The 20,054-nt window shown below is 38.7% G+C and overlaps 1 protein-coding gene across 3 annotated transcripts in view; it reads right to left on the bottom strand.

Moving 5' to 3' along the window:
- Nucleotides 1-3,793: 3,793 nt before the first annotated feature.
- The window catches only part of LOC100560075 (voltage-dependent sodium channel SCN7A/9A-like), a 148,997-nt gene continuing 132,736 nt past the window's right edge, over nucleotides 3,794-20,054 (bottom strand). For all 3 annotated transcript variants that reach the window (XM_062969208.1, XM_062969209.1, XM_062969210.1), the window contains 4 exons: nucleotides 18,387-18,528; nucleotides 14,651-14,751; nucleotides 14,155-14,425; nucleotides 3,794-11,051 (listed from right to left, as the gene is read on the bottom strand). In XM_062969208.1, coding sequence (XP_062825278.1) covers nucleotides 9,868-11,051; nucleotides 14,155-14,425; nucleotides 14,651-14,751; nucleotides 18,387-18,528 — 1,698 coding nt within the window. In that variant the 3' untranslated portion in view covers nucleotides 3,794-9,867. The remainder of the gene's footprint in view (nucleotides 11,052-14,154; nucleotides 14,426-14,650; nucleotides 14,752-18,386; nucleotides 18,529-20,054) is intronic.

The raw sequence follows: 20,054 nt of genomic DNA, 5'->3' as shown, positions 1-20,054 counted from the left end.
AATTACTGTATTTACGAATTTAGAACCAAAATATCATGATATATTGAAAACATTGACTACAAAAATGCATTGGATATCCAGAACCTTGGATAATCGAGTCTTGGATAAGTGAGACTCTACTGTACCATGCTTGAGTCTGTGTGTGTGTGCATGCATATAAAACCGTTAGGAAGTCTCGAATAATAAAGTACCAAGCCAAACAACCAGGCTCGAAAAGACCTGGTTGCATTCTATACAAATATTAAATAAAACACTTGTAACCATACAATAAATAAATATAATAAAACTGAGTGTGTACATCATATGTCATTGTCACCCCTACAGTTTACCCCTATCAGCCCCACATATGTGGATCTCAATCGTATTATCTTACTCAAGTACAGAGCCGTTTTATATGTTATTTTTGGATCTTGACCGCACATAAAGTACGTTGTTCTGATGTGCGATCCCCAGTGGTACTTTGATATGGCCTAAGGGCTAATCAATAAAATGTTCTTCTTCTTCTAATAATAAAATGCTCTATGGATAATTATGGCATGCATGGATTGTTAAGGCAAGTAGTAGACAAAAATGAGCAGATCTTGGGGCTGGGAGCCAAAGTTGCTTTGCATGTAAATCCTTAGAGGTATTGCCAGACAAGTAGGCAAAAGAAATGTTTCCAAACTACTGCTGTGACATTGAATCTTACTTTCTTTCAACTAGTCCTTGATGTTGAAAGAGAACCTCAGAAAGACTTGGGATGTATCTACATGGTAAAATTAATGCAGTTTGATAGCACTTTAACTGCTATGGCATCATGGGAGTTGTTAGCTTTCTCTCAAACAGTACTAATGTTTACCAAACTACACATCTCAGGATCCCATTGTATTGAGCCAGGCCTGTTAAAGTGGTGTTTTTGTTTTTGTTTTTTTGTGTCAGGAGCAACCGGAATTGCTTCTGGAGTGAGAGAATTGGCCGTCTGCAAGGACGTTGCCCAGGGGACGCCCAGATGTTTTTGATGTTTTACCATTCTTGTGGGAGGCTTCTCTCATGTCCCCTCATGGAGCTGGAGCTGAAAGAGGGAGCTCATCCGCGCTCTCCCCGGGTGGGATTCAAACCTGGCAGCCTTCAGGTCAGCAACCCAACCTTCAAGTCACGAGACTTTTATCCCCTAGGCCACCGAAGGCTCCTAAAGTGGTGTTTGTACTATAGTATGGAGTCAGCCTAGGTTGGATATGTCTTTCGCTAGGTTCACATTTAGTTACAAGTACAGTAGAGTCTCACTTATCCAACATAAATGGGCCGGCAAAACGTTGGATAAGAGAATATGTTGGATAATAAGGAGAGATTAAGAAAAAGCCTATTAAACATCAAAATAGGTTATGATTTTACAAATTAAGCACCAAAACATCATGTTATACAACAAATTTGACAGAAAAGTAGTTCATTACATATTAATGTTATGTAGTAATTACTGTATTTACGAATTTAGCACCAAAATATCACGACATATTGAAAACATTGACTACAAAAATGTGTTGGATAATCCAGAACGTTGGATAAGCGAGTGTTGGATAAGTGAGACTCTACTGTATATCCATTCTGAGACGAGCAATGACATGAAAGACGTTTTGTGTTACCAATTGTATCCAAAAATATTCATGCAGTTCAATCTCACATTTTGAGTGGGATCTAGGAATGGGAGAAGAATGCAAGTAGGATTCTGGCAAAGTAAAAAAGAGGAGACTGGCATATATTTTTGTTATCTGAGGAAAGACATGTCAAGATAAGTTCTGCAAAGTGAAAGGGAGAGGAGTCATGCAACCTCATCAGACGGGTCAACAAGCTCCATCCCACAATGTACATCTACTTCTGGTGGAGTTCCGTGGCAAGCGTGAAGAGGAATTGGTGTATGCTTCCCATGTTGCATCGGCAACAATGGGGGGAAGCTGGGCCGCAGATGCTTCCCCCCATATAAGAAGTTAAGAGGGAAGCTGGGGCGACAGGTTGTCCATGCCCCACACCAGGCCCCAATGAATTCACCACAATTTGCGATGAATTACTTATTGTGATAAGGTCCATGGACAAATAAAAAAAACAGAGGTGAAGAGAAGGAAGGAGAAAAAAAAAACCAGAACTGGTGGGTAGGAGATGAAATAGGCCGGGCTGTGGCACAGGCTGGTTAGCAGCCAGCTGCAACAAATCACTGACCAAGAGGTCATGAGTTCGAGGCCAGCCCATGACTGCGTCTGTCTCTGTTCTATGTTATGGCATTGAATGTTTGCCTTATATGTGTGCAATGTGATCCGCCCTGAGTCCCCTTCGGGGTAAGAAGGGCGGAATATAAATACTGTAAATAAATGAAATAAATAAATAGTGAAAGTCTACATGAGATGTTGAGGGATCAATAGCAGTTGCCATTCATCATGCTTACATTGAGGCTGGATCTACACTACCCTATATCTCCGGTTCTGATCCCAAATTATCTACTTTGAACTGGTTTATGTTCAGATAATCTGGGACGAACAGATGACCTGGGGTCGGATCCTGGAGTATAGGGCAGAGTAGTTCCAGCCTAAGGGTTTTAAATCAGGCAGTTAAAGTCCACTGAGTTTTAACTGATCTGGTGGTTTCGGTTGTCCATGTGATCTTTGGACTGCATGCACCTCAAGTAGTCTTTTGCCCAACTGGGCACAAACATGGCACAGAGAATATGCACCTCATTCTGAAGGCATTTAACTTCTAGGTAAAGGTAAAGGTTTTCCCTTGACGTTAAGTCCAGTCGTGACTGACTCTGGGGGTTGGTGCTCATCTCCATTTCTAAGCCAAAGAGCCAGCACTGTCCGTAGACACCTCCAAGGTCATGTGGCCGGCATGACTGCATGGAGCGCCGTTACCTTCCCGCTGGAGCAGTACCTATTGATCTACTCACATTTGCATGTTTTCGAACTGCTAGGTTGGCAGGAGCTGGGGCTAACAGCGGGCACTAATTCCGCTCCTGGGATTTGAACCTGGGACCTTTTGGTCCACAATTTCAGCAGCACAGCGCTTTAACACACTGCGCCACCACCAGGGTCCCATTTAACTTCTAGAATTGTGATTTTCCTTTAAAAGGCTGTATGCATCCTCAGACATTGCTCTTGGGAAATGGATGTGGTTTAAAACTGAATTTGGCCTCAACTGCTACTTCTTTGGATGGAGGCTTTCCTGATTTTAGTCTCAGCTGCAGCTTCTTCAAGTGAAGAGTCCAGTTTGGTGTTGCTCTGTCAAGAAAAAACTTCAGACTGAAGTCCCAATTTCTCAGAGGCAGAAGTACCAAGTGTGTCCCACTACAGGTCATACAGCTGCCCATAAGCCACAAACACCTTAAAACTTGTGTGACAATGCTCTGCGGCTCATGTGGTTTAGCATCTCTCTTAGATGATCACACACTGCCGGAAAAAAGAGGTTTCAGATGTCTTGTATGAATCCGACACTCCAAATCACCTCGAGGTAAAGGGTTCATACAGATGTGCTCGCTCTAGAAGTATTGCAGTTTGACACCACATTAACTGCTGTGGTGCAATGAACTGGACTCCTGGGATTGTTAGTTTGGTGAGGTAGATAGGTCTAGAAACCTAAATTTCAACCTCTCCATGATTCTATTGCATTGAGCCATGGCAGTTAAAGTGGTGTCAAACTGCATCAATTCTACACTGGAGATGCACACTGTGTGGACCTTTTAAACAATTTCATTTGACAATCTCTCCCTCCCTGAATGAATGAGCATTACATATTAAGATAGCAGAATCACAAAATAGATCAGTACATAAGATAAAAATTAATAGCTTTATTCTTTTGCCTTGTTGTAAATGTATGTCGTTCATTGTTATTTATGCTAAAATATTTTTTTCTACATGCAATTCAATATATATTACTAGCCAAAAATAAAAGAATAAATTCACTTTTTGCCTTTCTTAAGAAACAAACAAAACACAAAATACCCAGATACCATTGCTTTTAATGTAACATCTTTGTTTTGATGGAAAGAGGAAACATAATTACAGATTATATAATTATCTGGCTGCTGGTCATACATATGAGAGCTGTAATTATCAAGAAGATTCAATATTAGTAAAATACTGCAGCAGACAAAGTAGCCAGTGAATTATGAGGCCAATATTTAATGCTAGCAGTGTCAGGTGAACAACAATATAAAGGGACGCTGTGTTGTTTTGTCACTAACAAAGATCATTCAATGCAGAGAGATACAAGTGATACATAGTCCCCAATTTTATACTCAAATTTATTCATCCGTTTTCTCTTAGGTAAAGGTAAAGGTTTCCCCTGACATTAAGTCCAGTCATGTCTGACTCTGGGGGTTGGTGCTCATCTCAATTTCTAAGCCAAAGAGCCAGCGTTGTCCATAGACACCTCCAAGGTCATGTGGCCGGCATGACTGCATGGAGCGCCCTTACCTTCCCGCCGGAGCGGTACCTATTGATCTACTCACATTGGCATGTTTTCAAACTGCTAGGTTGGCAGGAGCTGGAGCTAACAGCGGCCGCTCCCGCCGCTCCCGGGATTTGAACCTGGGACCTTTCGGTCTGCAGCTCAGTGCTTTAACGCACTTTGCCACCGGGGCTCCTACCGTTTTCTCTTAAAATAATAATAAGAGCAAAAAAAGTATCAAATATCTTCACAGGAACAATCTGGCCTCCATCCCATTGTATTAAATAGAGTAATGTGATATAAATATACACACCCAAAGAAACAGGTAGTGCAAAGACTGGAAATGAAATTTGCATTATAACTGCAAATTGATTAAATAAGATGACTTAAAAGGTAATATAAAAGGTGCTTTATATAAAAAGTTGTATAAAAGTACATCTTAAAACTAATCTAATTGGGCTATAGCAATCCTTTTTGTTACAGTTTTGCACCATGCAAAGTAATTGAAAATGACAAGAAAGTAGCATCAAACAAATATAACTCTCCACAATTGTTTACTTTCTGTCACAGTTATAAACCTTCCTATATTGTACCATGCCAAGGTGTATCGGAGCAAATTAGACCAAGATCGGGCAATCTGTTATTCTAATAACAAGACACCACCAAGTTGGTGCACCAAATGAATTCCAAATTATGCTGTCAAAAATGGTGTATACACAGTCTTCTTCCAAAGGTTGTATTTTCCAAGAAATGAGGATTTCTTTTTAGAAAAGCAGCAAACATAGGGGTAAAACAAGAAAAATGGCAATTGGATCTAGTATTATCTAATGAAAATGGAAGTTTGCATGCAGGGCTGTCACTTAAATACATCTTCAGTTAATTAATCATCTAAGTCTACAACAATTGTTAGTTAACTGGTCAGGTTTACATATGAGTTGTGAAGTGATGAGTACAGTAGAGTCTCACTTATCCAACATAAACGGGCTGACAGAACGTTGGATAAGTGAATATGTTGGATAATAAGGAGGGATTAAGGAAAAGCCTATTAAACATCAAATTAGTTTATGATTTTACAAATAAAGCACCAAAACATCATGTTATACAACAAATTTGACAGAAAAAGTGGTTCAATACGCAGTAATGCTATGTAGTAATTACTGTATTTACGAATTTAGTACCAAAATATCATGTTTTGAAAACATTGACTACAGAAATGCGTTGGATAATCCAGAACATTGGATAAGTGAGTGTTGGATAAGTGAGACTCTACTGTACCTTTCTTTTTCATAACTGATGCCTGTGTGTTTTCTAAAATGAGTAATCTTAAAGAACCATCCCTACCCTTTGTGAGAAATGGGAAATGCCTCTTCCAAGAATTATGTATTTTGTTATTCCACTTATATCCTTTTTTTTTACTAGCTCTCTTCCTCCTCACCTTAGTAAAAGTTTCCCCTTGACATTACGTTTAGTCAAGTCAGGCTCTGGGGGTTGGTGCTCATTTCCATTCCTTAGCCAAAGAGCAGGCGTTGTCCATAGGCGCCTCCAAGGTCATGTGGCTGGCATGACTGCATGGAATGCCATTACCTTCCTGCCGGAGCGGTACCTATTGATCTACTCACATTTGCATGTTTTCGAACTGCTAGGTTGGCAGGAGCTGGGGCTAACAACAGGAGCTCACCCCCTCCCATGGATTCGAACCACCGACCTTTTGGTCAGCAAGTTCTGCATTTTAGTAGTTTAATCTGCTGTGCCACCATGGCCCCCTACCATCACCTTACCCCCTTAAATTATTGCCACTTCTATTTTTTTTTGTAAGTACAAAAAACAATCAGTTGTTTTGTTAATTTAAGGTACAGTAGAGTCTCACTTATCCAAGCTAAACAGGCCAGCAGAAGCTTGGATAAGCAAATATGTTGGATAATAAGGAGGGATTAAGGAAAAGCCTATTAAACATCAAATTAGGTTATGATTTTACAAATTAAGCACCAAAACATCATGTTATACAACAAATTCGACAGAAAAGGTAGTTCAATATGCAGTAATGTTATGTTGCAATTACTGTATTTACGAATTTAGCACCAAAATATCACGATATATTGAAAACACTGACTACAAAAATGGCTTGGATAATCCAGAAGCTTGGATAAGCGAGGCTTGAATAAGTGAGATTCTACTGTAATTTGCTACCAATACAAAATATTTTTGAAAAACAATCTGTTTTTCAAAAATACTTAATTTTACTTAATTTGGTAAAATCCCAGATGGGAATATGAAAGTAGCCACTTTCATAACTAAACACTGAACTTCTGTATTTTGAGTGTGTGTCTCCCTCCCCTCGCCATACACACAACTAAAATTCTAGAATTCTGTTTATTTTTTAAATGGAGTAAAGAAGTGAAGAAGGAAAAGAAAGGAGGAGATAGAAACCTAACCGTATTAGTCCCTATCCCAGTATGAGGGAGAATGTTTCCATGCAAATCCATAGATTTATCGAATACACACAGCCAAAATATTTTTGCAGAAGGAAGACAATGGCCAAGAGTTGATTCATGACAAAGCTAAATAGTCAGTTACACACACACGTTTCCCTAGATGTCATTCCCTCCAGAACCCTATGTGACAGAACATCTGGGGTCAAATGTATACCTTCTTTTTTTAAGCTTTTCATACCTTGGAGGGATTTACAGTGTTCCTTCACTTATCACGGGGATTACATTCCAGGACCACCTGCTAGGTTTGCAGAAGCTGGAGCAACAGCGGGTGCTCACTCTGCTCCTGGGATTTGAACCTGGGACCTTTCGGTCCGCAAGTTCAGCAGCTCAGTGCTTTAACCACTTCACCACCGAGGCGAAACAGATATATTGGTTTCAAGGTACCATGGGGCTCAGTTGGATTTGCCAAGATAAACAATTTAAACAAGAATATGTATGTTAAAATATGTATTTAAAAAAACTACATCAAACTACTCTAAAACGTTGAGCTACTTTCATTGTGTAACTATCAAATGCTATTTGGAAAGAAGGCTTCCTCCAATTTCTTGTTGTTATACAACCATGTTTGGGAAGATGGCCACTTAGACCTCTTTACTGTCTACCCAATAAGAAAGAGTATAAATAGTTCATGATACAACACTATAATTTAAGATGTGTGTAGAGACCACTGACCAATGTAGTGCTTTCATGTACAAAAATTTACAAGAAAGCGTGTGTGGAATGTTAAAAAGTGGTTTCGGTGTCCTTATGTATCATATCTCCTTGCCCAGTTGTTTCATTTCTGAAGAAAAAAAAAACACTCCCTTTCTCTATAAGTGTCTAAATGCACACACACAAAAGTTGGGCAGGACAATGTAATGGTAAAAATACATACTTTGTACACAGAACATCCTAGGCCCAGTCCTTGGTACCTCCATTGAGGACTAGGACATCTTAGAATGATAATCATTTCCAGCCACTGTGAGCAATACTGGATTAAACCCACGGTCCTTTTGAGCTTCCTAAAAATCTACAACACTGTAGAGCCTGAGGACCTGAAGGAAAGAAAAATTGCAGAGCAGAGAGAAACTTTGATAAGCAACCCATTTTTTTGTGTCAGTAGCAACTTGAGAAACTGCAAATCGCTTCTGGTGTGAGAAAATTGGCTGTCTGCAAGGATGTTGCCCACAAGACCTGGATGTTCGATGTTTTACCATCCTTGTGGGAGGCTTCTCTCATGTCCATGCATGAGAAGATGGAGCTGACAGAAGGAGCTCGCCCACTCTCCTTGGATTGGAACCACTGATCTATCAGTCAGCAGTCCTGTTAAACTCAACCAACTGCGCCACCAGGGGCTCAATAAGCAACCCAATAAAGTTGGTGGAGTCAATCTAACCATCTCAGATAGTTTTGGAAAGGAAAAGTCCCATGGAAAATCCATCTTTGAAATAGATAGTGCCATGAAGCTCCTTAGATTTCTAAGGAAGCTTTATATCTCACCTCCAAGAGGCTGAACAGATTGTGAGTTGTTTAATGGCCATGAGATTGAACTAAGACTGTGCAACCTATATAATCCTTAATGTCTCATCAAGACAGCAATTGCAAAATAGATGACAATATTCCTTAATGTTTTTTTATCCTCCAACATTTCACAGATCAAAATCAGGACACACGTGACCAAGCAACATTAGAGTGTGGTCACAAAGGCACAGGTTATCAACAAGGAAACAAATGAGGATAGGCTGCAGCAGTTTGCTTTTACTTGAGCCTATAGCAGTGGTTCACTTCCAGAAATCCCACCAGTTTACCAGCTGTTAGGATTTCTGGGAGTTGAAGGCAAAAATATCTGGGGATCTACAGGTTGAGAACTACTGATCTATAGGGAAGGACAAGATCCTTTCTTTTCCTCTCCTCTCACTGAGATAATTTGTGCATTGGACTCAACTGGCAGCAACTGAAATAACTAAGGACAAAGGGAAAAAGCTGGGGGGAGGAGAGAGAAATTGAGATATTTTAAGAACAACTGAGAAAGTGAAACAAAAGAGGATTAATCAAGGCTGGGGAGTTAAAAGACATTTTTCCTTTCTTTGTCTGTCCCAGCTATCTTATTCCCTCTTCAGAACCCAGTTGTTCTGTGGCAAAGTTTTTCTGCTATTTCAGAACTTGGAAATATCAGCATTAATGCTAACATATGAAATTAAACAGTATTAAATCAGCAAAAAAATACATTAATTAAAATGTTAAGAAAATTCATTATTTTAAACTTGTTATTTAAAAAAAAACTTTCCAAAATTACTAAATATACCAAATATGTAACCCCAAAAATGCTTCCCGAAGTATTAAAACCATGAAACCCTGATTCTTCTTCAAGGAATTATCACCACTACCATTTAACAAGTAAAATAATGAATTTTAAAATCACAATAGAAAACGTTGTTGAATTAGGACAGTGGATTAATTTTTAATGGAAGTATTTCCGAGCTCTGGTGTGCTTATGCTCGGTAAGCTCACAAAATGACAAAAGGAGAGAAACATATGTAAACAGATATCTGAGAAGGAGCATTTCATTTCTTTTGCTCCAGATAGTAATAAACAGTAATCTGTAAATACAGAAATGAGCACGTCAACAGATCTCGGGCGAAAGGGACACAGAACCGTTCAAGATGCACAAAGTGGATACAATTGCTGCAATGGTATATTTTGTTGACGTACATACATGTATGGATGCATTCTGACAGTCTGTAACTATTTAGTGCATCTTTCTTCATTAGTATCAGACAGTGGGAAGAATAGCATTGCCCTCAGTCTCTAATGCTACTGCCCATTTGACAGTATTATGACAATTGCTCTTCAGATACTGTTCTTAGATATATACACACATATGTACAAATGTGTGTAATTGATAATTCGTTTGGCATAAACTTTCAGCACATTGTTGGGAGTAGTGCTTCTTCCTTAAGCTGTAAACAAATTACTGCAGTCATAATTATTTATAATTTCTGCTGTACTTGCCATCTTTATCTTTTTCTTCTTTTTCTGACTTTTCTTGTTCGTATTTATCTGTCTTTGTCACACTGTCATAAGAAGGAGGCGATGTTGTGGAGGAAGAGCTCTGTTCTGCTTTTTCCAAAGCCAAGTTCAAACTGAATTTATCAGCCAACATGTTCTTTCGGGCTGGAAAATCATCGTCATTATCATATATGAAAGTTGTATTGTGTACTGGCTTTCTCAACCGGTAACCCCTGAATGCTCTCTGAATTACTTTAGCAGAGTCCTCCTCTAATTTTCGTTTCATTGTTGTGGTAATTGGTTCATAGGACTTCTTCGATGGGTTAGCTTTCATAAACCGTTCTTCCATTTGTACTCTGAGTAAATCCATTTCCTCGCTTTCTCCTAAAACACGCTTTGTAAAGGCAAACAAGATGTCAAGGCAGTGAATCCTGTCCCCACTTACCATGGGCAGATCCATTGAAATAAGCTGGACATGGTTTGGTTTTGGTATTAGAAGAGGAGGATCTAGAGAAGCAGCAAAATCAAACAACTGGTGGTATTCTATGAACTGGGTGGCATCCGGATCAAACTTTTCCCAGACCTCATAGAACCTCTCAAAATCATCCTCATCTAAAGGTTCAGCACTTTCTTCCGTAGCAACGCTGAAATTCTCCAGGATGACAGCAATATACATGTTTACGACCACCAAGAAAGATATGATGATGTAGCTGACAAAGAAGAAAATCCCAACAGAAGGGTTGCCGCAGTCTCCTCTGACTAAACTCCCAGTGTGGACCATGTTAGGATCACAGTCTGGTGGCCCACTGTTAAGAATGGGTGATAACAACTCTGCCCAGCCAGCAGAGGTAGTAATTTGAAAGAGGCAAATCATACTGTTTGGAAAAGTTTCAAAATTAAACATGTCATCAATCCCAACTTCTTTTTTAACATAGGCAAATTGGGACATTCCAAATATAGCGTAGATGAACATGACGAGGAAAAGGAGGAGGCCAATGTTGAACAAGGCAGGGAGAGACATCATCAAGGCAAAGAGCAGAGTGCGGATCCCTTTAGCCCCCTTGATGAGACGCAGGATCCGGCCAATTCTGGCAAGTCGGATCACGCGGAACAAGGTGGGCGACACAAAGTATTTCTCAATGAGCTCCGAGAGGAACATACCTGTAAAAATGCATTGCAAGATAAAACATAATGTTATTACATATGAATTTAAATATGTCATCCTCTTTCTACAGTTAAAGATGTAATTAAATACCTTGTGAGAAGGTTAGAACAGAATGCCAGGTGAGATATCTAACTGTCCCTATCACTTCTGGGGCAAATGATTTTGTTTAGGGTCTAAATTCTCGTCTGATCTTGGAAGCTAAGCAAGATCATCTTGGTTAATACTCAGATGGGAGACTACCAATTGAGTATATATTTCAGAGGAGGGAACTGACAAAGTCACACCTGAGTATTCCTGGTCTAAGAAAACCCTATGAAATTCATGAGTCAATATAAGTTAAGGAATCAATTGAAAGCACACATATAATCATTATGCCTGGAATGAATAATAGATTGGATAAGGGCCAGACAGTAGTACTATCCCCTAAAAATGCTGGTCAGAATTTGCTTGTAACTTTTTTTTTATGTTTGTAAGTTAACCCAAGGGGGTTTTTTTATACACTAGAATCTCACTTATCCAACACTCACTTATCCAATGTTCTGGATTATCCAATGCATTTTTGTAGTCAATGTTTTCAATACATCGTGATATTTTGGTGCTAAATTCGTAAATACAATAATTACTACATACCATTACTGTGTATTGAACTACTTTTTCTGTCAAATTTGTTGTATAACATAATGTCTTGGTACTTAATTTGCAAAATCATAGCCTAATTTGATGTTTAATAGGCTTTTCCTTAATCTCTCCTTATTATCCAACATATTCGCTTATCCAACATTCTGCCGGCCCGTTTATGTTGGAAAGCGAGACTCTACTGTATATAGAATGGAGTATGAATAAATAATTAGTTTATGTGTGCTTTGTTTCTTATTGCATTACCCTGTGGCTTAATGGGGGATATTTTTATAGTTATGGGTTAGGGTCTCGCTAGACAGGGGAGGAATATAGCTTAAATACTGGGTCATGTTCATTTGATGATGTTGAAGTGACAACAAGAGAAAAAAAATGATCAGAGAATTTTGAAGGAATATAGAATTTTCTTCTTGCTGTGCAAAGAAAACAAATATTTTCTATATGGAAAATAATATTTCAACGAAGAAATATAAATTCTTCATAGAAAATATTTCTGTGCAGAAAAAAGCTGTATATGGAGATTTGAATTGCAGAAAATTTGACCATAGTCTTTTGCACATAAAAAGGCATTTTTGTGATGAAAATATCATTTTCTGACTGCAAAATATTTCAAACCAAAAATACTAATTTCTGCATTAAAATGCTGTTTCTGTGTACAAAATGCTGCGCTCTATGGAAATCAACGTGCGAATTTTACACAGAGAAAATCCCCAATTACAGCTTTTTACTGTGTAGAAAACAAAATTAATATTTATGCATTGAAATATTATTTTTTCATGCAAAAATGCTGTCTCCTTAGCAGAAATTGCTGTTTTATTTGCAAAATAATCACATGTGAATTTTGCACTGAATAAGTAACGAAGTGAGAAGATTCTCATTGATTCTGAACCTGAAACACATGCTTTCCACTATTTTACAAATATTTTCATATAGTCTTTCCATTCCTAATATTTTGTAGATAGACCAGTGATTTACAGTGCTAACATATTCTTAAAAATAACTGAATAGTAAAGATCTATTTGATTTGTAGATTAGGTAGGCAAACTGTTACTTTTGGAAACTACAGTAGAGTCTCACTTATCCAACACTCATTTATCCAACGTTCTGGATTATCCAACGCATTTTTGAAGTCAGTTTTCAAAACATATTTTGGTGCTAAATTCGTAAATACAGTAATTACTACGTAGCATTACTGCCTATTGAACTACTTTTGCTGTCAAATTTGTTGTATAACATGATGTTTTGGTGCTTAATTTGTAAAATCGTAACCTAATTTGATGTTTAATAGGCTTTTCCTTAATCCCTCCTTATTATCCAACATATTCACTCATCCAACATTCTGCCAGCCTGTTTATGTTGGATAAGTGAGACTCTACTGTACTTCTAATGTGAACTAACAGTTAATTACTTTAAAAAGTACAAATTCTGAGTACAGTATTTGAATTTACCCTTTAAAGTGCTTTTGCAGACACCTCTAGCACTTCTGGGAGGTGTCGAGATCTTTAAAAACACTCCTGGATTATAATTTTGGACAACTTTTTAATGTACTGAGTTGTATTCCGGGACCAAGACAACTCAACACAATACTACTTCATAGCTAAACCTAACTGCTGGTTCCAACAAAAGTAGAGTTAATCTATGCCGTTTTTCTTGCTGTCATTGTGTCAAATGTGTCATTGTGTCAATGCTCGTTTTGACTAATTTGGCTGCAAAAGTACATTAATTTTTTTAAAAACATGTTTTCTATTAAGGTACTCTAAACCAGCATTGTTCATTATATCTTGCATGGGTAAAGATGGTTATGCATGAAGTATTTTTTGTATATTCTCAGCTTACTGCCACCTAGTTTTAACGGTGATAATTGTAAATGTATAGATAGGTTAAGGGTTTTTTCTATCTACCTTGTCTCTCATTGGCTCACCAATATCCTCTCCCACTTGGCCATCCCAGATTTTTCTGAAGTTACATGGAAGGTGTTCAATGCTGTTCCTATTAAATTACAGTCATCTCTCCACATTTGTGGTTTTGACTTTTGTGGATTTGATTATTCACAAATTCCATTTAAAATGTTCTCTAGGAATCTATAGTCATGATGGAGCTTTTTAGAGAGATTGCAAATTTAGGAATTTCTATGTCATCCAGTGCAATTCAATGGTCAGCCTCCAGTGGACATTGACCACACAGTCAGGCTGGAAGATCTAGAAAATTCCAGAGAGCTGTTCCTCAAGCAAAATGTGGAACAACTCTCCAAGTGTTTTTCTATTCATGTATTTCTGAATTTTTACATTCACAATGGACCTCTGACCTCAATCCCAGTGAATGTGGAGGGCTGGTTGTATAATGCTATGACCATCCACTAAATACAGAAACTGAAAGGGGTCAAATTTACTTTAAGCTTAATGAATTTATTAAGTGGATCTTTTTCTTTAGTAAAAAGAGCCTTAAAATCAAAATATTTCTTACCAATAAATGAGAGTATGACAACCACGAAGTCAAATATATTCCAACCAATAGTGAAATAATAGTAACGAAGTGCAATCAACTTCAGGAGGAACTCCCCAGTGAAAAGGATTATGAAAATCACATTAATCCAGTACAAGATTTTTTTCTTAGATTCATCTTCATCATCTGTTTCCACCATCATGGTGACCATATTGAGACAGATAAGACTCATGATGCCAATGTCAAAAGCTTGCCTGGTTACAAAATCAAAAATAAATCCTTGGACTTTATTCTGGAGATGAAAAGATAGAGAAAGAATGGGATGTTATTTCCTGGGGAGATAGAAAGTTATTGCTTGCTAAATTGGTTTTCAAGTCTTTGTGTTTATTTGTTTTCTCGTTTCAAGCTACGTGATACAATTTGCACATTTAAGTACAAAAGTAGACTGTGTTCTTTCAAGCACTTTTGCACATTTGAGTACAAAAGTGGAGCGTGTTCTTACGGAGCATGTTCTTACCGCTGGCCTAGGTATAGGTTTTTGGGGTTTCTTGTTCCCCAGTTTTTTCATGGCATTGTAGTATTTCTTTTGTTCTTCAGTCATAAAGATGTCTTGACCTCCTAAGTATAGGAGCGAGAAAATACCTGGTTACAAATTTAAATTCACAGAAATAGAGGTCGAATGTTGTCAAGCTTGTGGATATAGACAACCCTAATAGGCTCTGTTTATTGGACCTTTTGACAAAGCCTCTCAGTAAAGTTACTATTCTTTTGGGATGTAATTATTTGTTAATTTTCTTTTCAATGAAGCAATGGGTAATTTTACCAATGCTCTTCCCAATGAGATAACATTTTCGAAATCACATATTTGTAAATACCTATGGTTTGGGGTGTTATACGGTTTCCGGGCTATATGGCCATGTTCTAGCAACATTTTCTCCTGACGCTTCACCTGCACTTGTGGCTGGCATCTTCAGAGGATCTGAAGATGCCAGCCACATATGCAGCCATAGATGCAGGAGAAAAATCAGGAGGAAATGATGCTAGAAGACGGCTATACAGCCCGGAAACCACACAACACCCGTAAAAGCATTGGACAATATATTCAAAGTTTGTGATGCTGCACAAAATTTGCAAATGGTATTAAAAAGTGGTATTTTTGCACAGAACCATTATTTTCCACACAGAAAACACCTTTGACATGAACATTTTCCATTGAATAAATCCCAAACTGAAAAGTTCAAAATTCTTTTTGCAAGTTTTATCTTAACATTTGAGAGATAAGTTTTTGACTTTTCTGTCTATTCCTTTAACCTTATAGTCTAGTAACAAGTCAAAACACAGAAAATAGAGAGGAAAAAGACAGGGACAGTTCTCACAACAATGGCGCCTCTGGATTAAAAACAATCTCATAAATATCTTGAAGGTAAGGGTGAACAGTGAGATGGCCATGCAGACAACACCAAATTACTTCAGGTGGGTCCGAACGAAAAGTGACAACAAAAAGCTCAAAAAGCTCTCTGTAAACAAAGGTGTGGTTGTGGGTATATCATTGGCACATGTGCTTCAATGTAAGTAGTACAAATGTAAAATGAAGCATTACAAATCTAATGATACATAACCCTAACACTTATTGATTTAGGGTGCATCTACACCAGTGATTCCCAAACTTATTTGGCCTACAGCTCCCTTTCAAAAAAAAAAATATTACTCAGCGCCCCCTAAAAAATTTTAATAGCAATTAAACAGAAAGATATATGTATTAATGTTTCTACCTTTTTTGTAAAATATAGTAAAGAAAATTAGAAACATTGAAGTTTGAAATTATGAAACTATTTTTGAACTCAGAATAGAAAGGTAATACAGTTATTCATCACCCCCAAATGCACCTTGGCCATCACCGCCCCCTGGATTGCTGCAGCGCCCACCAGGGGGCGGTAGCGCCCACTTTGGGAATCACTGATCTACATTGTATAATTAATGCAGTTTGACACCACTCTAACTACCATGACTCAATGCTATAAAATAATGGGCGTTGTAGGGCACTATCCCAGGACTGATCTGAATGTCAAATTCCAGATCAGTCCTGGGATGGTTTTTACCACCAGTCCCCAGGTCATAGCAGTGGTGGTAAGGAGTTCAGCACCTCTGGACTGCCACCTTTATTTATCCTGTTCATATCATAGCAATGCCCCTTTTTCCCTTTCTCTTCTCTGATTGCCTTTGCGCCCCAGCTGATGTCATACCAGATGATTGCCACAAGCTATGTTGTGTCCATGACGAGAACAGAAGGGAGATAACAAGTGCTCTGCCATGTGCCTAGACCACCCAAATCCGGGGAATAAGTGACTGGCTTGACCTTTAAGGAACTGGGGGTGGTGACGGCCGACAGGGAGCTCTGACATGGACTGGTCCATGAGGTCACGAAGAGTCGGAAACGACTATGTGACTGAGTAGCAGTAGCAGTGTACACAGTTGTGGACAGTTCTGTCCTGGGACCAGCCTAAGGGCTCACATGGGTCCAAAGCTGAATCAGTTGTCACAGAGCTGATCCTTCCCCTCACACATCTTTCAAGATAAAGGGTCTGTGTAGATGTGTCTAAACTTTTAGGACAGTATTTCTCAACTTTCTTAATGCCTTGGCCCCTTAACACATTTCCTCATGTTGTGGTGACCCCCAATTATAAAATTATTTTCGTTGCTACTTCATAACTGTCATTTTGCTACTCTTATGAATAATAATATAAATATCTGATATGCTGGGTGTATTTTCATTCACTTGACCAAATTTGGCACAAATACCCAATACACCCAAATTTCAATACTGGTGGGGTTCGGGGTGGGTGGGTGATTTTGTCATTTGGGAGTTGTAGTTGCTGGGATTTATAGTTCATCTACAATCAAAGAGCATTCTGAACTCCACCAACGATGGAATTGAACCAAACTTGGCACACAGAACTCCCTTGACTACAGAAAATACTGAAAGGTTTTGGTGGGCATTGACCTTGAGTTTGGGAGTTGTAGTTCACCTACCTCCAGAGAGCACTGTGGACTCAAACAATGATGGATCTGGACCAAATTTGGCACGAATACTAAATATACCCAAATTTGAACACTGGTGGAGTTTGGGGAAAACAGACCTTGACATCTGGGAGTTGTAGTTTCTGGATTTATATTTCACCTACAATCAAAGAGCCCCTTGAACCGTACCAACGATAGAATTAGGCCAAATTTCCCACACAGAACTCCCATGAACAACAAAGAATACTGGTCTTTGGCAACCCCTCTGATTCCCCTTGTGACCCCCCCCCCCCGGGGTACCGACCCCCAGGTTGAGAAACATTGTTTTAGGAGGTCTTTAACCTGATCTGCCAAAGAGTACTGAAGCCACGCTATACTACAAATCCCAGGATTCCATTGCATTGAGCCATGGCATTAAAGTGGTGTCAAGCTCATACATCCTAAGAGATGCTAGTTTGATGAGAATATTTCAATAATTTGTGGCTGCTGTAAAAAAAACAAATTATGCACAAGGAATCATTAGGAAATGGATCTTTTTTTCCTATAGTGCAGGTGTGGGAACTAAACTGGACTGGAGAATACCTTAAACAAAACTAAACCTAAAATAAAATTGCCAACATCATAATACTGTATATTTATTAAAAACTACCTATAGAGGAGGTCTGGACAGCTAAAATGGGTTGGGGGCAATGTTCCTAGCCCATGTTTTTCACAGGCCAGAGAATGTTAAGGGATATGAGCACGTCTCTAACATCAGGGTGTGGACACACACAATGATTATGTGAAAAGAAAGTGGGTGAAATCCATTCAGCTGGCATTCCTATGACACTAACTATGATGTCAGTTATAATCCTGACTAAATGTAAGATTAATTACAGCTTTTCTGTGTTAGAAAGTATGGAAAAACACTGCAAATCTAAAACGGATTTCTGGCATTCATTGTCTAACAAACCAAAATACATGCATACACTTATATGTCCTTATGTATATGCATGCATATATGCATCCATACACACAAATGGTTTTTTCGATACAGTGAACAATTTGTAAAATTACATTTTTCCAGGTATGCCAATGAAATATTTACATTTTTTATTTAGAACAAATATTTCCAAATGCCATGACATTAGGAAGTTATCATGTTCACTACCTAATGGACATGATAACCATGACAACTCAGTCATTTCTCTGAGAAACATCTCACTACGTGAGGCATGGATGAATTATGTGAACACTTATCTTCTTTTTTTGTTGGTTGAAATTATCAATGATGACACCAATGAAAAGATTCAAGGTGAAGAATGAACCAAATATGATGAAGACAACGAAGTACATATACATAAACCAGCTAGCCTCATACTCGGGTTGCTTTTCCACCTATAAAACAAGGAGACAGGGCAATATATTAAATCTGAGTTTTCAGGGGTGGTTGCATATTTCCCAGAGAATATCTTGGGTGGACTGGCTTGTCCTTGAAGGAGCTGGGGGTGGCGACGGCCGACAGGGAGCTCTGGCGTGAGCTGGTCCATGAGGTCACGAAGAGTCGGAAGCGAATACATGAATAAACAACAACAAACAAATATCTTGGGGATGTTCACAAAAGAAACACTGAAAATTAAAGTTTTACAAAATTGCTATATTCAAACAAAACCACCAGTCCTTCATGGATCCTGAGAAAATGTACTGAGGTGATACAGTGGGAAAACAGTAAATTTGAGCAACTATTATCCTTACAATTGCTTCAAGATTACAACAGCAGGGATCCAGTGATTCACATGCTATGTGGCAATATGGGGTGCTTTCAGACTGACAACTGCTTGTGATACCATTCAAAAGGCGTGAGACAAGATCTTATATCATACTGGTGGCCTGAAAAGCTTCACCTTCTCCCAAGCATCCCTTTCTGTTCCCAGCATAACAGATATTTTCAGTAGGGGTGTGCATAATTCCGTTTGGCAATTCGGGAAAATTCGGTGATCCGGTTGCTAGATCACCGAAAACAGACCAGGCAGGACGCAGCCGAAGCTTTAACTGGAACGGACCACAAGCAGCACTTTGAGTGGAATGGGCATTGAAGGAGCCTCTGGACTCCTCCTGGGGCATGGTGAGAGTTGTTGCTGTTGTTGTTGTTGTTGTTGTTATTATTATTATTATTATTATTATTATTATTATGACACAGCAAACAAGATAGATATGCTGGATTTCATATCACAAAATCACAAGTCGAACACTTCCCAAGTGTCCAGGATTGTGTGATGTATCTTCGGATGATGCGCGCAGATCCCAGCAGGGTGGCCTTTTGCAGCTAGCAGATCGTAATTTTGTCAATGTCTATTGTTTCCAAATGCCGGCTGAGATCTTTTGGCACGGCACCCAATGTGCCAATCACCACCGGGACCACCTGCACTGGTTTCTGCCAGAGTCTTTGAAGTTCAATCTTGAGGTCCTGAGAGCGGCTGAGTTTTTCCTGTTGTTTTTCGTCAATGCGACTGTCACCTGGGATGGCAACATCAATGATCCAAACCTTTTTCTTTTCCACAATTGTGATGTCTGGTGTGTTGTGTTCCAGAACTTTGTCAGTCTGGATTCGGAAGTCCCACAGTATCTTTGCGTGCTCATTTTCCAATACTTTCGCAGGCTTGTGATTATTATTATTATTATTATTATTATTATTATTATTATTATTATTATTAAATGTGGCCTACAGGTGAGGCAAGTTTCATCTTGATAGGCCTAAAATGACTGAGAAACAAACCCCATTGTTTCCCATAAAGTTCCCCATTGGTACCAATGGACCAAATCTAACCAGAACAAAAATAGCAGCCCCCTCCCAATTTTGGAAATTTTCCAGAAAACAAAATGGGGGAGGGGCGGCTGAAAAGGGTTTTGAAAACGGTACAGTA

Source organism: Anolis carolinensis, chromosome 1 (assembly GCF_035594765.1).
Source record: "Anolis carolinensis isolate JA03-04 chromosome 1, rAnoCar3.1.pri, whole genome shotgun sequence".
Classification (NCBI taxonomy): Eukaryota; Metazoa; Chordata; class Lepidosauria; order Squamata; family Dactyloidae; genus Anolis; species Anolis carolinensis.
This window is presented reverse-complemented; position numbering and strand designations above follow the sequence as displayed.